Source organism: Cololabis saira, chromosome 13, assembly GCF_033807715.1.
Source record: "Cololabis saira isolate AMF1-May2022 chromosome 13, fColSai1.1, whole genome shotgun sequence".
NCBI classification, from domain to species: domain Eukaryota; kingdom Metazoa; phylum Chordata; class Actinopteri; order Beloniformes; family Belonidae; genus Cololabis; species Cololabis saira.
In genome coordinates this window covers 14,334,553-14,350,663 of record NC_084599.1, presented here as the reverse complement: position 1 = coordinate 14,350,663, position 16,111 = coordinate 14,334,553, and the positions used below count along the sequence as shown (strand labels likewise).

Below are 16,111 nucleotides of genomic sequence, written 5' to 3'. Positions count from 1 at the left end.
CAACAATGTTTAAAGTGCCAGTGAAAACCCTTTTCTTTTCCTTTCAGGTGTCACCAAAGCAAATCATCTCACCCTATCTATCTCGTGGCCACGATTATAACAATGTATTCGAGAGAAAAAGCATGTTATTTTGCCTCATTCAAATCATCATCTTGAAGTTTGCATCATAACTTCTCAGCTGCCGGTTAACCTGCCGATCTTCCACCCACTGACTACGCAATGCAGGCACATCTTTGAACCAACAGATGTCGTCATCAAGTGAAGAGAAAATCCGAAGTGCTCAGGGAATTGTTCAGAAAAAATCTTGAAGGTGCTCTTTGGTGTTGGGGAAAAAAACAAAATCTAGTCAAAAAAGGGAGTCCAAGGCACTGTTCTTGTGGAAAAATATTAAAAAGCCTTTATTGAAACATGGCTAATACGTATAAAAACATGGGAGCAGAGACCCACGCGTTTCGGCGCAAGCCTTCTTCAGGGTACTGCTCAAACAGGAATTCCTAATGATATACACCTGCCCTGCACAGGTAGGAAGTCACATGACCCATTTCCCAGGTAAACATTACATGCAAGGGCCACTAGGTGGCCACGCAGGTGTCAAACGCCAGTGAATGGCCAGGTAGAGAGAAGAAAAAAACATACAAACAAAAGAAGATACATAAAGAGCCAGTAAGTGGCAGCAGGCTTAGATAAGGACAGCTACCAATACTAGAAAACCACTTATAAACTGAGAAGTCATTACAAATAAGGACTAAAATCAATTTCTTCATTTAATCCTGGGTATGTCATGGCCTGCAAAGTGTATATGTAGAAAGTTTCCCTTTGTAGTAATAATTTTAGCCTGTCACCACCCCTAATATTCTTTTTGATAGTTTCTAGACCTTCAACCATTAACCCATCTGGAGATGTCGTGTTTGTCTCTTTTAGCAGGATTTAAGCTGAACCTATTGAGCTTATGTTACATATGCAATAACCTACGGACTTCATTCAATGTATGTCTTGTAATTTATCTGCTTATTTTCTTGATGCCAGACCTTGTATTGTTCATGATCAATTTTCTGACTGTGTTTAAAATCTTAAAATAAAGGTTTGTTAAAAAGAAAAAAACTCTATCCTTGTTTGGTTGGTGTCTAACCGTTTAACATGCTGTTCAAACAGTTGGCCTCGTCAAAGTAACATTACCGGTAGATACTTGTTTAATGCTGCAGAGCTTAGCACTTACCCGTTCGGCAACGGTGGAAATCTTGGGTGTAGGAGGTGGGCGTGGTCTCTCTGTATACGACTAAGATCTAGGGCAAGAAACATTTTACAATTATTCTGCGACGTAGCAACATCTACAGAGCCCCAGAGACGACATGGATGAAAAAAGATGTCATTCGTTCCCACAAAATACTAATTTGTGGCCACGATTATAACAATGTATTCGGAAGAAAAAGCATGTTATTTTGCCTCATTCAAATCATCATCTTGAAGTTTGCATCATAATTTCTCCTCAGCTGCCGGTTAACCTGCCGACCTTCCACCCACTTTTCTCCAGTGTCCCTACGTTTCTCCATTTTCTGTCATCTCTTGTCTTTTCTTGATCCGCTATTTTTTATTTTTCTTCTTCGTCACAGGTTCACTTTAAAGATCTCTGGCGCCATCTAGCGGTGTGATGGGTATGATGTCTAGACCCCGAGTGCAAGACGACCCCCACTTTTCAGTCTTATATCAATGCAAAAAACATCCTCTTATATTCGGGCCAATGCTGTATGTTGCAAAAAGCAACTCTGTTGCTGCAAATAGGAGTGTAAACGTAATTTACTACTAACACACTCTCGATGCCTCTCGTTTATTTCTAAAGGACAGCTTCACATTAGAGCTCTGGAAGTTTATGCAGCAGATTTAAATGTAGCCTGGCGAGATTAAACCAGCACAGGACATTTGGGTTCTTTATTCTGGACGGAATAAATATGGAGTTCAGTTAAAAATAAGACACCACGCCAGTTACACCACGAGATACTTGCTGCTGCATCACATTTCTGTAAACATCGAACATATACAGTAGGCTTGCCACCTGTCCCTTGAAATACGGAATTGTTACGCGGAACGCAGTTTATTCCGTATTTCACAATTGTCCCATGCACGTCTGTCACACACGCACACACACGAACAACGAACTAACAATAATGAACAAAATAAAGGACGGGATATATTAAAGACAGCAACATGTGTCAGTGCGCTCTCTGCCTGCCCTGCAGACGGCCCGGCCCTTTGGGCTCCGTTGCCTAGTTATTGACGCAGAGCCTACGCCGTAGGATACGCGGCAACGCGCACCATACGTGTGCGTCGCCGCGTATCCTACGGCGTAGGCTCTGCGTTGGTCTAACGCGGAACCATAAATCAGCCTTAACCTCTCAATGCTGCTCACTGCACCGACACGCGCGGCTTTAAAAAAAAAAAAAAAAAAAGTCAAGTCAAGATGTCTCCAGAGGCTCCAGACACCCCAGCTCTTCCTAAAAGAGGAAACAGAGGTCTCCCGGGGATGTGTCAGGCAGCATGCTGCAGGGAAACCTCCACAAACGTAATATAATGGCGCTTTTCCACTAGCACCTACTCAGCCCGACTCGCCTCGGCGCGGCTCGTCCCGGCTCCACCCGTTTTGTCCTCGTTTGTTTTTCCACAGCCAGGGGAGAAGTGGGGGGGTTGGGGTGAAGCTGCTGTGACGTACTCGATTGCCAAACCCCTTTGTTCGTGTCGGCGCAGATGAGAAATCAGCTGGAGCCGCGAGTGGCTGAGAGTAAAACAGCCCGTCTACATCCCTTTTTTAATTCTCTCCTCAGCCACCAGGTTTATGAACATCTGCACCTCAGAGTTGGATCACCAAACAGACGTTTGCGCTGTATAATAAAATCGCAGCGAGCCGTGAGTCGCTCTTGCGCTGACTCCCGCTTCCTGATTCAAACGTCTGACGGCCCCGCCCCCGACCAATCAGTGCCTGTAATGTGATGACGTCAGATATAGTGCCGGCTCAGCCCGCTTAGAACCTCACCAGAATGGTTACAGAAATAGTATCTGCTTGGCACGGCTCCACCCGCCTTGGCCCGTAGTGGAAAAGCGCAAGACGGGGGCGTGGCGGGTAGAAGCAAGCTGAGCAGATACTAGTGGAAAAGGGCCATAACATCCCAGAGGAGCCAGGCATCTGTTGCACAGTTCTTACCTGAATCATCCCCTGAGCTTGATATGGTGTGATATGGGACATTTATTATGCTCTTATTTATTGGTCATAATATACAGGTGAAGGTCAGAAAATTAGAATATATTGCTAAACTTAATTTGTTTCAGTAAATTCAATTAAAATGTGAAACAAATATATTATTTACCACTACATGCAAAGTGAGATATTTCAAGCCTTTATTTGTTATAATTTTAATGACTATGGCTCACAGCTTATGAAAACCCCAAATAAAAAATCTAATTTTATGAAGTCAATAAAGAATTAAATAATCAAAATTATAACAAATGAAGGCTTAAAATACCGTGCTTTGCTCAGTGGAGCTCATGAAGTGAGCTCCTCATCACTGGACTCTGAGCAGACTGTTCGGAGTTCCCACAGTCCTGAAGGACCAGGAGCTGCTTGTCTTTTGTCGTTTTGTCATTAATTTAGGTTCTGTTTAACTGCCCAATGCAGGCAGACTGTTTAATTTACGATGACCATGCTCAGGTTCAGGCTGTCCGTACAGTCATGAAAGTTCAATGCTATTACAGCATTTTGTTTTTTCATATAAAAAATATAAATTTCTATGCATTTTAGACGTTTTGGGGACGTCCCTTTTTTTTGGCGCTCGCGAAAATCGCTGAAATCGGGACGTTCCTTATTTCTATTTCTGAAAGATGCAACCCTAATATACAGACACCTTAGCATACACAACTCTATGAACTGTAAGCATCTGTTAATGATAACTGTTTATCATTTGATATTTTCTGCACAGTCACATTTAACAACATATTTACCCTGAACTCGTTAATGTTCCGTCCGCCAGTCCCGGGAAAACCAGCAGGACTTTCCCAGCATGCTTTGCGCTAACCGGGTTACTCGAAAGGAAACAGCGCCCTCTGATGGCGATGGGAATTGCAATACTGAAAAAGAGAGACACTTTCGTGACACGCAGAAATCTGGCTTTTTGATCAATATACCTCGCTCAGTAGTGGCTGTTCCAGCCCTCAGCTCTATTGAAAAGTGTCCTGATGTGTGTGCAGGGCTGCAGCTCCTATACGCATGCGTTTACGACACACAGGAGCATGAATAAATGAACACACGCCTAATTATAATAACTGTCTAAATCTGGGACATATCGACAAGATATTGACAAGAAAATGATAAGAAAGAATATTTACCAAAACAACTCGTAGGCTACTGCAGTTCCTAGGTGCGTTTGATTTGCTTACCTAGCTGTCCATTATTTCGTGCACACATTATACCTATTTGGTGGGAACGAATTCGTATTTTGTGGGAACAAATTAGTATTTCGTGGGAACAAATTCATATTTCGTGGCCACAAATTAGTATTTCGTGGGAACAAATTCATATTTCGTGGCCACAAATTAGTATTTCGTGGGAACGAATTAGTATTTTGCGGGAACGAATTAATATTTCGTGGCCACAAATTAGTATTTCGTGGGAACTAATTAATATTTCGTGGGAACAAATTAGTATTTCGTGGGAACAAATTAGTATTTCGTGGCCACAAATTAGTATTTCGTGGCCACAAATTAGTAATTCGTGGGAACAAATTAATATTTCGTGGCCACAACTTTGTATTTTGTGGGAACGAATTATATCTTTTTTCCTCCATGTCATCTCTGGGGCTCCGTAATTTCCCCTTACATGTGAGGAAAATGGTATAGGTAATGTTCAACTGTGTAAATATGTTTTCTAGGTTACAAGGAACAGTTTGCTGCTAAATTATCAGTCTAGAGTAACTTTAGCGAGTGAATTTAGTCAGCTAAACATGATGTATCCTGCTTGCTGGGTTCGTCATACAGACGCAGACGGTCACATGCACGAACCCAGTGATGTTCAGTGAGAAAGCAGATGTGCATGTATCCATTTGGGGAATATTTCGAGAAAATAACGGTGTGAATGTGTTTTAGTTTAAAGGATATAGTGTTTATTAAAGGTGCAAATGCTTAACTGATATGTGTGATTAAGTTAAAGTTAGGTTTAAGTGTAAGTGTATTTTTCTAACTGTGTGTAGCTTCTTAAAGAGACAGTACACATTTGTTAGTTAATTCAAGAGAAAATGTAAGTATTAATTATTTTCTTAAGTATTGACTGTTAAAAGGACGGTGTATATTTTTCTGTTGTGCACTTTGAAAGTGAGCTGGAGACAATTATTTCATTAAAGGGGACCAGTTATGGCATCTAATTAAAGCAAGAGAAAACGTGTTTTTCATAATAGGTTCCCTTTAAGTTTGCTGAACATGTAATGTGAACATGTAATATTTGTGAGTTCATTACAGTCTGAACCTGAAGCCAGCAACACTGTCTCTCACTTAATTTTCTTTCCATTTCCCCTTACAGGGGCGTAACACAAACTTGCTCAAATCTTTCATTCAGCACCCGTTTTTTGGTGGCGTGTTTTTTAAAGCTTTGCAAAGCTTTGTGAAATAAAGTGTAGAACGCAGATCCCTGTCGGACCAATTTTTTTGGAACCAGCACGAGTTGGAAATGTCTTCAAATTCCCTCAAAATGGCATTTAGTTTTTTGGTTTTTAGATTGTCATTATAAAACGTATGCTTTCATCCTACCTGATTTTATAAATGTCTATCCCCAGTCTGTCCCATCTGCAACAATGTTGTTGCAGTTTGCGAGGAATACAATATCCGAAGGCCCCACGAAACGAAACACGGCAACTTCAAAGAAGCACATCAACTCCGGACAGAAGCGCCAACACCGTCTGGAGACATTATATTTACCAAACTGAAGGAATTGTTCAAGCTGCATTCACTGTCTTTTGAAGAAACCAACCTCATCGTGGCAGACAGGGTTGGTTTCCACAGAGAGGTCTGGAAAGCAGATTGAAGGAGATGGCGTCCCAAGTGCACGGACTGCATTGATTCACCAGTGTCCTGTGCGCCAGGCTCAGTGGAGAGCTGAAGGGCGTCACGGATAAAGAGATTCGTGCCGTTCATTTTTATCAGGGGTACATGAAGCACTCAGCGTCGTCTTTACCGTCAACTTGTGGCTGAGTCAGACTAGACCATTAATGATCGATCAATCCAACCAACCAACCAATCAACCAATCAACCAGCCAACCAACAAAACAACCAACCAATGGCAAAAGTATGTTAACCAAAATGAGTTTAAAAAGACATAGAAACATTTTAAGGTGCCATACAAGATCCATAAAGATCCCCGTGTGTTAAAAGCCAAGGAATGAAAGTGTGTATTTAAAAGAGATTTAAAAACAGGAGGAGAGGATGCTGCTGCTTCACAGCGATGTGTGCTGGGTAATAAAGGCAAAGCCCTGGAGCGCTTGTGTGCGCTACTGGATGAGGTGATTCATTTAGTTTACCATATTTTGTCAGTTCACGACTTTTGAATAAATGTTCTGTGTGAAATTGTTGTTTCTCCGCGGGCCGCCTCCAAGACATAAGATATTTGTCTCTTTATCTATTTCAGACTTTTTGTGACCTGCAGGACTTTTCAGTTATTATCGGTGCTGACATGAAGGCTTTTGTCCTTCATCCGTTTAAACCACACGGGTGTGGAGTACATGTGGCTCATTGATGTCATTTAATTTGATGCAAAACCATAACCTGTGAATATGAATTGTATTCAATGGTATTTGAATAAAAGCAACCAGGAAGGAAGTCACCATAAACTGATGACTATTAGATGATTATTTATTATTCATGTTTCCATTTCAAAGTCTCTTTAATAAGATTTCTCCTTTATGTGAAATGTATATATGTCGTTATGTGACACTAGATTGAAGCTGGTTTAGAGGACGGCGTTTACGGCAGGTAGGCCGCTGCGTGCGGCACCCGCTCCACCACGTCAAGGCTACGCCCGGCCTGCCAGCTGTTGCTGGCGCCGTCGTAGCGCTCAACGTGGCTGCACTGCTGCCAGTTCTCCTTACAGAAGCCTCCCACCACGTACAGCTGCTCCTCCAGCACGGCGATGCCCAAGCAGCTGCGGGGGTGAAGCATGGGGGCCGCCGTGCGCCAGTGCTTGGATACGGGGTCGTAGGCGGAGACGGTGGACACGTTATCGGTGCCGTCCCAGCCTCCAGCCTGGGAGCGAGAAGAAAGACCTCATTTACATCCCTGGTCCTCGAGAGCAGCTGTCCAGCAGGTTTTAGATGTTTCCCTGCATCAACACACCTGATTCTAATTAATGGTCGTCAGCTTGTCATCAAGGTCTAGACATCTAGGGTGATGACCAGTGTTGGGAATAACGGGGTTACCAACGCCGTTATTGTCTCCCAGTAACGGGTAATCTGACTAATTACCAATTCAAAGGTATTTGCAGGGTCACCTCCTGTTTTGTGACTGATAGTGTTTCTTTAGGTGAAAATAATTAAAGGAGCTTGAGGCAGGATTTATGAAAAAAATTTGTATACGTTTTAAGTTTTCTAGTAATAATGTCAGATGAAGCGTTCCAAACTAAAACGAATGAGCACTCTAGTGTATTTCTCTGTTGCCTTGAACAGGCTGTGTGCTGCAAAATGTGCTGCAATTGTGACCGGAATTTCCAGCGCTGTCCTGCGGATGTGACGTCAAATGACGCTGCATGCGCGTTCTCCCGTGCCGGCTTCACTGTTGGCTGCAGTACCCCCAACGGCCCTCGTGGCGAAAGGTGGCGCTAGAGAGCCTCATTTCTTAAAAGGAGCCTCATGCTCCTTTAACAGAAACATATGTTTTCACACTGATGGGTCTCATCCGTTATCTGGGTTGACATCTTAAGTAGGAAGCAATAAACAGGGATATACGACTGAAGGTCTGATATGTTTGGCAGATGGGGTTCACGTACAAAGAACACCTCCCTTAGTATAAATACGACTAGACTGATGACCACTGTGTGCATTTCTCTCCTACCTATGTGGTTTGAGAGAAGTGTACCTCCGGCTGGAAAACATTGTGCATGATATAATAAAAGCTTGTATTAACATTTGATTTTGTTCACTGGTTTTCTTATGGTGCACCAGACAAACGAACACGAGGATCTTTCAACACTGACATGATATGCAATTGATGTTATCCGACCTGACTCATTCTCAGTGAGTCAGGTCAGGTGAGTCAGGTTTGAAATGTTAAATGTTTAATGTAAAGGGTACTCGAAAAGTAACAGGTAATCTAACTAATTACTATTTCAAACCTGACTCACCTGACCTGACTCACTCAGAATGAGTCAGGTCAGATAACAGCAATTAGTTATCATGTCAGTATGTAGTAACGTGCCACATTTCACTATCAGTAACGGTAACGGCGTTGTAACGTCTGAAATAGTAATTAGTTAGATTACCCGTCACTGTGAAACAATAATGGCATTGGTAACCGTGCTATTTTTAACGCTGTTGATGACACCGCTCCTTGTATCACGGTGTGCTGGAAGCAGCGTAGCAACAAAACATGCTGGATAGCTGCTCTGGACCAGGGTCAGTCACCCATGATTTACAATATTCCAAATGTATGTTTCAGACACATCAAACAGCTTCACATGCAAACAGAAACTAATGCAATGATTTGCAAAATTGATTAAAAAACGTATTTAAACCCTAAATGATGCAAAGATCCCACAGGCTGAAAATGGTTACCACGTAAATGTGTCCGTTGTAGCTGACGACGCCGGCTACAGTCCGAGCCGTTTCCATGGGCGTGATCAGCGTCCACTGGTTGGTGTCAGGGTTGTAGCACTCGGCAGAAAACAGAGGCTGCCCAACGCTGAATCCCCCACAGATGTATACCTGGGAAATACAAATGTGCAACAGCATGGGACATTAACGCCATGATGCCAACATGAAGTGTTCACTCTGCAACATTACATTTACTATATGTTGTTGTACTTTTACTTTTTTTTTTTACTCTGATGGCATTTTTTTTGTACGTATTTTTTGTGAAACAATTCAATTTTCAATTCAATTTTATTTATATAGCGTCTATTACAACAGAAGTTGCCTCTAGGACAGGGGTCGGCAACCCAAAATGTTGAAAGAGCCATATTGGACCAAAAACACAAAAAACAAATATGTCTGGAGCCGCAAAAAATGAAAAGTCTTGTATCAGCCTTAGAATGAAGACAACACATGCTGCATGTTTCTATATTAGTTATAACTGGGGGAAGATTTTTTTTTTTCATTATGCACTTCGAAAAAAAAGTCGAAATGTCGAGAAAAAAGTCAAAATTTCGAGAAAAAAGTCGAAATGTCAAGAATAATGTTGAAGTATAATCTTGAGAAAAAAGTCGAAATGTCGAGAAAAAAGTCGAAATGTTGAGGAAATAATCAAAATTTCGTGAAAAAAAGTTGAAACGTCAAGAAAGTCAATATTTCAAGAAAAAAGTCGAGATGAATGTTGAAGTACAATCTCGAGAAAAAAGTCGAAATGTTGGGAAAAAAGTCAAAATGTTGAGAAAAAAGTCAAAATCTCGAGATTAAAAAGGAAAGGATAAAAGGAAGAAAAAAAGAAGAAAAAGGAAAAAAAGAAGAAAAAAGAAAAAAAGGAAAAAAAATAAAAGAAGAAAAAAAGAAAAAAGAAAAAAAGAGGAAAAAAAGAGAAAAGAAGAGAAAGAAAATGAAAAAAAGAAAAAAAAAGGAAAAAGAAGGTCAAACATTTTCTCCAGGAGCCACTAAGGCAGCGCTAAAGAGCCACATGCGGCTCTAGAGCCGCGGGTTGCCGACCCCTGCTCTAGGATCTTTCCAGAGACTCAGAACATGGCCCCCGAGCAATTATTACATAAACATAACATAAAAAATGGCATGTAAAAACTCCCCTAGTGGGAGAAACCCCCCCTAAAAAAACAGAAGCTCTAACGAGCTTAATCTCTGTTTAAATTCACAATTTGGAGGTTAGCATTTCATCGGAAGCACAGTTACTAGACAGATGAATAAATGTTTAAGTCATTAACAAAGTTGGTACCTCTCAAATGTTAAAAATAGCCTACAGTAAAACTGCTTCTTGTTAATCATAGCTGGGCCAGATACTGCGATATAGAGTAAGAGATTATATAAAAACATCTAGTTTCATGTCAGATGGCTTTAAAGGGGATGCAACCTTTTTTTCTTTAGGGGCATCACAATGTCCTAATTAAACATCTGGGATTTTCTGACACTGTGATGTCCACTGTTGCTATGGACATGAACAGAAATGCTCTAAATCCTCGCCCACAGGGATTTCCTGGTCCCCACTTGTTGAGGTGAACAGGACTTCCAAAGGTTTCTTTTCCTCCGGTCTGGTAGCACTCACCTTGCCGTGCAGAGCTGCAGCGCCAGCATCAGCCCTCTGATCGTGCATCGGTGCGATTAGAGTCCACCGGTTGGTGTCGGGCTGGAACCGCTCCACAGACCTGAGTGTCTCATAGCCATCACAGCCTCCCATGGCGTATACGCAGCCGTTCAGGACGGCCGCACCGAAGGAGCATCGAGGCTCATGCAACGACCGAACCTCTTGCCAACTTTGGGTGGCGAGGGTGAACTTTTGCACCCGGCTTAAGTAGAAATCGGCTTCCCAGCCGCCAATAAAATAAATGGATCCCTGGAGGTGAACGCAACTGCAGAACTTTGGAAAAGTTTGATCATTCTTATATACTGTCAGCCAGCGGTCAGTTCGCACATTGTATAACTGTATAATCTTATCATTTCGTTGACGGTCCTGGAAGCCACTGATAGTAAACAGCAGCTCGGCGGGCAGGCGTGTGCGTGTGCGGGGTCTCTCCATGCTGGAGTCACGCAGGATCTCCATGGTGCTGGTCACCATATTCACACAGTCCAGGTTGTTTCTTACAACATCATCTTTGCTCACAATTTCAACCAAGTACTCAATGGGCATTAAGAGCAGGCGGACCTGGACAGAAACAAGAACATTTGCAGATAGAGACTACATTAGTGATCACAATTAAAACAGACTTGTACATTGGTACAAGGCCAAAACTCTAACTTGTATTTCATCATTAACTGGTCTATTGGTGGTGGTAGATACGTTATCTGCCATTTCAATTCATAAAACTGTGGTTGCAGAACTTCTGAACTGCATATCCATCATTAATAGTTCATTTAATGTCCTGCCTTGACTTACGCTGGGCAGCAATGTGGCCATGTGGCCCCTGCGTTCCTCAGGGGCAAAGCCGATCCAGCGGAGGATGGCCTCAAAAACAGCACTTTCCTGCCTCACGTTCAGCTCATCGTTCTCTATGAGATACTTCAGCTCCTCCACAGACAGCTGCACGAACTCCTGGGAGAACCTTGCAATCTCCTCGAAGTGAAGCAGGATGTAAAGGCAGGCTTTCTCCCTCAGCTCGGGATACTGGGAGTGGTCTGCCAGCCTCCAGGTGACGATGGAGCTGTCGGAGCTGAGGTTTTTCTGCAGGAAGTCACAGCAGGCCTGAATGATGCTTTTGACGTTGAAGTGTTGCGCTCCCGCCAACAGATCCAGCACGTTGTCCTCCGTCACTGTGACGGAGCCGGTGTAGGCGTTCTCAAAGATGAGGCTCATTACTTTTGCTGACACGTCCGGGAAGCGGAAGACCTTCTGTGTTGGGTTGCTGGAGAACAGCTCTCTGCGGGATCAACGTTCAGGTTATGGAGCTAGAACAGTCTCAATAGTCACAAATGCACAGACCGATTCTCAAATGCACAGGGCAAGATTCACACGTGGTAGGACAAGATACACAGATGTATTTCTGATGCACACACAAATATTAACTAAAACCTCCAGACACAGAGACAGTTTGTTCCCTCAAGCTGTTGCTCTGATGAACTCTCATCACTCAGAGTCTCAGAGTAATCAATCACCGTGCAATAATAATAATAACAATAATAACAATAACACAATCATATGCTGTGACAATGCACCTTCAAATAACCATGTCTACCTCATACTGCTGCACCCTTCACTTTTTAAAAATTGTATATATGTTCATAAGAGCTGTCATTTGTCTATTACCTATTTACTTTAGAGTGAGCGAAAATACCGAGTCAAATTCCATGTCTTGTCTGACCTGACCTGGCTAAATAAACATGATTCTGATTCTGATATAACCTGAATTACAAATGGTTGGTGGTCTGTGGACTTCGCTGCATTTGTGTGTGAACGTCCACAAATGTCTTCTTTTAAACACGGAATGATCCGTGCATGCTGCACTGCACGGCAAGGTAGGTGCTACTAGACTGGTGAAAAAGAAACCTGGGTTTGTTCACCTCAACAAGGGAGGACCAGGAAATCCTTGTGGATTTAGAGCATTTCTGTTCATGTCCACATCATCAGTGGATGTCAGTGTCAGAAAATCACAGATGAATTAGGACTGTATTGTGAGTTGCTCAGTTAAAGAGATTGAGATTAATAAGTAAACACTTCTCATAGCAAACAAGGGGATTAAGTAGCGAAACATATTGAATTACCGTATTTTACGCATTATAAGGCGCACCTCATTATAAGGCGCACCTTCAATGGATGACATATTTTAAAACCTTTTCCATATATAAGGCGCACTAAATATATGGTAAACCTTACTATACCGTACTATAGTGGCTGGGGTTGAGTTACGTATCCACCTGATGGAGCTGTGTTACAGGAAATGCTACAAAATCCTACAGCAAATGCAAAAAAAAAAAGAAGAAAAGTACCGTATTAACAAAATAAAAACCAGCTTTGCTTCGTCTCGTCAAAGTCGCCATTATGCGAGTCAGTGTCGCTGCTGTTGTCTTGAACGTCTGTGATGATTCCTGGTGTTTTTAGCACCATTACTTCGGTGACACCAACTACATTACCCACAATCCCCCTGACTATAGTAACAGAAATTACCGTAATGATCATATATAAGGCACACTGCATTATAAGGCGCACTGCCGGTTTTTGGGAAAATTAAAGGCTTTTAGGTGCGCCTTATAGTGCGGAAAATACGGTAGATGTTTGATTAATGGCTCTGCGGTCCTTGCTGGGAGCCATGTTGAACTGATTAAAATTCACATCATATATTGGTTTGGATCGCTAAATGTGGTTGGTTTATGAGTAAATCGTCCCGCACTTTGGGTACGTTCTTATGATTGGCGGAAACAAGGAGGATATCTGATTGGTTGCAGATCTTTCCGTGTTTAAAAAAAGACATTTGTGGACTGAGGCAAGTCAGGGGAGTCTCAGAATTCACACACAAATGCAGCAAAGTCCACACACCAAAACAGTTTGTAAATCAGGTTATATTTGGTTGTGCATCAGAACTACATCTGTGTATCTTGTCCTACGCACGTGAGAATTGTGCATTTGCAAATCATCCCATGCATGTGAATCTTGCCCTGTGAATTTGTGACTACTGAGACTGTTCTAGCTCCATATTCAGTGGGTTTGCAGCACAAGATGCATCATTTAAATCCACGTTATGTTAAGTATTGCAATGATCTCCCAGTGGATAAATGTTTGACTCTGGCACATTTCCTTGAGCTCATTGCTAATTATCAACAAAGCTGATTACATAAGTCAAGCTGATGACTGAGCAGGCAAAGAATGTTAGTCTTCCACATTTCAGTTTAACTCAAAATCTATTTGCAAAGTTTATTAAAAGCATTTGAAGTTGCTCCATGTTACATGAAAATCAGGCTAAAGGATAATTAAGTACTCCATGAAAATAGCATGAATCAGTTCACCTGAAGTAGGAGCTGCAGCGGCAAAGGATGATCCTGTGAGCTTTGAACTCCAAATCTCCAACTTTGATCATGGCGTCGCACAGCGATCCCTCCTGAAGGAGCTCCTTCAACATGTTGACGTCCATTCTCAAATGTAACTCAAAAGATTTTAACTACTGATAAATCTGTTATTTTAAAAAGCTGCAGGAACTTTCTGAGGAAGTTCAAACGCACATATTGTGAGTTGCTCAATAGGTATTATCATACTGTTTTTATTCGAAAATAATTCCATTATTCCCTTCTTTTGTCAACATGTCATCTAGGTTGTATTTTTTTAAACCAAATTTGCTGTAGCAACATTTGAACGTGTCAGTAGTTGGATATGAATATTTCCTAAAGGTATTTAAAGGTATAGTCTGTAATCGTATTCAAAAACATTTATTGTTATACTGGGTGAAATGGTCCTTCCATCCTGAGAGTATCCAGTGAATAAAATTGTTCAGAAAAAGGAAAGAAAAAATCTGACGTCTCTGACAGCTTTAATCCTGTAAAAACTCTGACCAATCTGTTTTTTGCGCACCGAGTGGCACGGATTGGTCAGAGGACCAGAGGATTGGCAGGGGGGAAAGAACCAATCAGATGCCTTCATTTTAAGTCCCGCCCACGCCCCCCTCTTTCCCATGCGCGCACTCGCCACGTTGAAAATCTTGCCGGAAAACTTCACACACTCGAGTTACGTTTGCCGCAGAAAACGAGAAAACGCAGGAGAAAACGAGAAGTACGCCGTAGCCTGGATGCACGTTTGGGTGGGCACAGCCCCCCCTAAAACCGGCCTCGCTTACAGGTGAATGAGACATGGGTTAGTTTTGTTGAAAATGTTCTGTCCAAAATGTCCTGGAAAACTCGACTCCTGCAAATGCGCGTTCCCCAAAGTTTGTGGGGGCGTGGCTTTGGACGGAGCGCTGACGGGAGGGAGAGGAGGGGGCGGGGCTTAGAGGAGGCGCCACTTTCAAATCTTGCTAGCTCTCCAACATTACAGACTATACCTTTAAAAGTATTAATTGCAATCGTATTCAAAAACATTTATTGTTATACTGGGTGAAATGGTCCTTCCATCCATCAGTTATTTGCGCACCGAATGGCTCAGATTGGTCAGAAGACCAGAGGCTTGGCAGGAAGGGAAAGAACCAATCAGATGCCTTCATTTTAAACCACGCCCCCCCCTCCCCCCGTCCCATGCGCGCACTCGCTTCCAGCCCCCCGTGTCCACTTCCCACGGGTCCTCCTGGGCTCACAGTGTCCCAGTGTAACCCCCCTCCCTCCCCTCTGCCACGGACCCCCAGTATGTAGTTATTATGTAGTTATTTCCAGAGCAGCTCGGTCCCATTTTGTGTGTGAGAGCGGGGAGCAGAGCCGTTAGTCCGGGCTGCTGCTGCAGGACTCTCCGCCCGGCAGCAGCAGCCCGCGGGTATACGAGCAGCCGCAATGAAGCGCCGCAGCAGCTCCGGCTCGGAAACAGTATGGGGGTCGGTGGGGATGGAGACGTTTCCATCCCGGCGAGAGCGGAGAGCGGAGAGCAGTGCGCCGTAGGCTACGGCGCACCGCCACCCGCTCTCCGCTCTCCGATGGAGACGCCGGTGGGCAGGATGCACGTTTGGGTGGGCACAGCCCCCCCTAAAACCGGCCTCGCTTACAGGTGAATGAGACATGGGTTAGTTTTGTTGAAAATGTGCTGTCCAAAATATTCTGGAAACCTCGACTCCTGCAAATGCGCATTCCCCAAAGTTTGTGGGGGCGTGGCTTTGGACGGAGGGGGGGGAGAGGGCGGGGCTTAGAGGAAGCGCCACTTTCAAATCTTGCTAGCTCTCAGAAGTTGCATATAATACCTTCAATAGACTAAAACAAATCAGAAAAATCTAAATAAGATTCTCTTCCCTGTGTGATTAAAAAAAAGTACATACACTTTGAATTTTCTAAATTGTATGAACACAGCTCTGTAAGAAGTATCCTCAAGTTCTAGGAAATTCCTGTCGTCAGTAAAAGTTGAACTTTTTTAGATAACAGCTTAACATAGCCCTTAATGCACTTAATTGTTTAACTATATTACAACTTTAATTCAATTAATTCAATAAATTCCAGGTTTATTCCACATTACCCCTCTTTCTTTCTTTTTTTTTCTGTAACATCACACCATCATAAAACAACAGTCTGCCCAAGCATCAAATCCAGTCTATAGTTCAGTCGGTCAGGCACCTTCACCAGCCTGCCGCTGGCTGTTCTGTGTCCTGGAGCGGGTGGTG

General features: G+C 42.9%; 1 protein-coding gene across 1 annotated transcript; it reads right to left on the bottom strand.

The window, feature by feature from the left end:
• Window positions 1–6,993: 6,993 nt before the first annotated feature.
• On the bottom strand, window positions 6,994–13,957 carry LOC133458759 (kelch-like protein 10). The gene is made up of 5 exons (XM_061738961.1): window positions 13,833–13,957; window positions 11,272–11,752; window positions 10,444–11,040; window positions 8,796–8,945; window positions 6,994–7,272 (listed from the first exon to the last, which is right to left on the bottom strand). Exons 1-5 carry the CDS (start codon window positions 13,955–13,957, stop codon window positions 6,994–6,996), a joined length of 1,632 nt encoding a protein of 543 aa, XP_061594945.1.
• Between the last annotated feature and the right edge of the window lie 2,154 nt (window positions 13,958–16,111).

What these genes read in the sequence shown, in the direction of transcription:
- LOC133458759 (XM_061738961.1), bottom strand. Translation starts at nt 13,957, where the DNA reads ATGGACGTCAACATGTTGAAGGAGCTCCTTCAGGAGGGATCGCTGTGC. An exon ending in CGCTGCAGCTCCTACTTCAG is followed by an intron (nt 11,753 to 13,832) that starts GTGAACTGATTC and finishes TTGATCCCGCAG; the next exon opens with AGAGCTGTTCTCCAGCAACC. An exon ending in ACAACGGACACATTTACGTG is followed by an intron (nt 7,273 to 8,795) that starts GTAACCATTTTC and finishes TCTCGCTCCCAG; the next exon opens with GCTGGAGGCTGGGACGGCAC.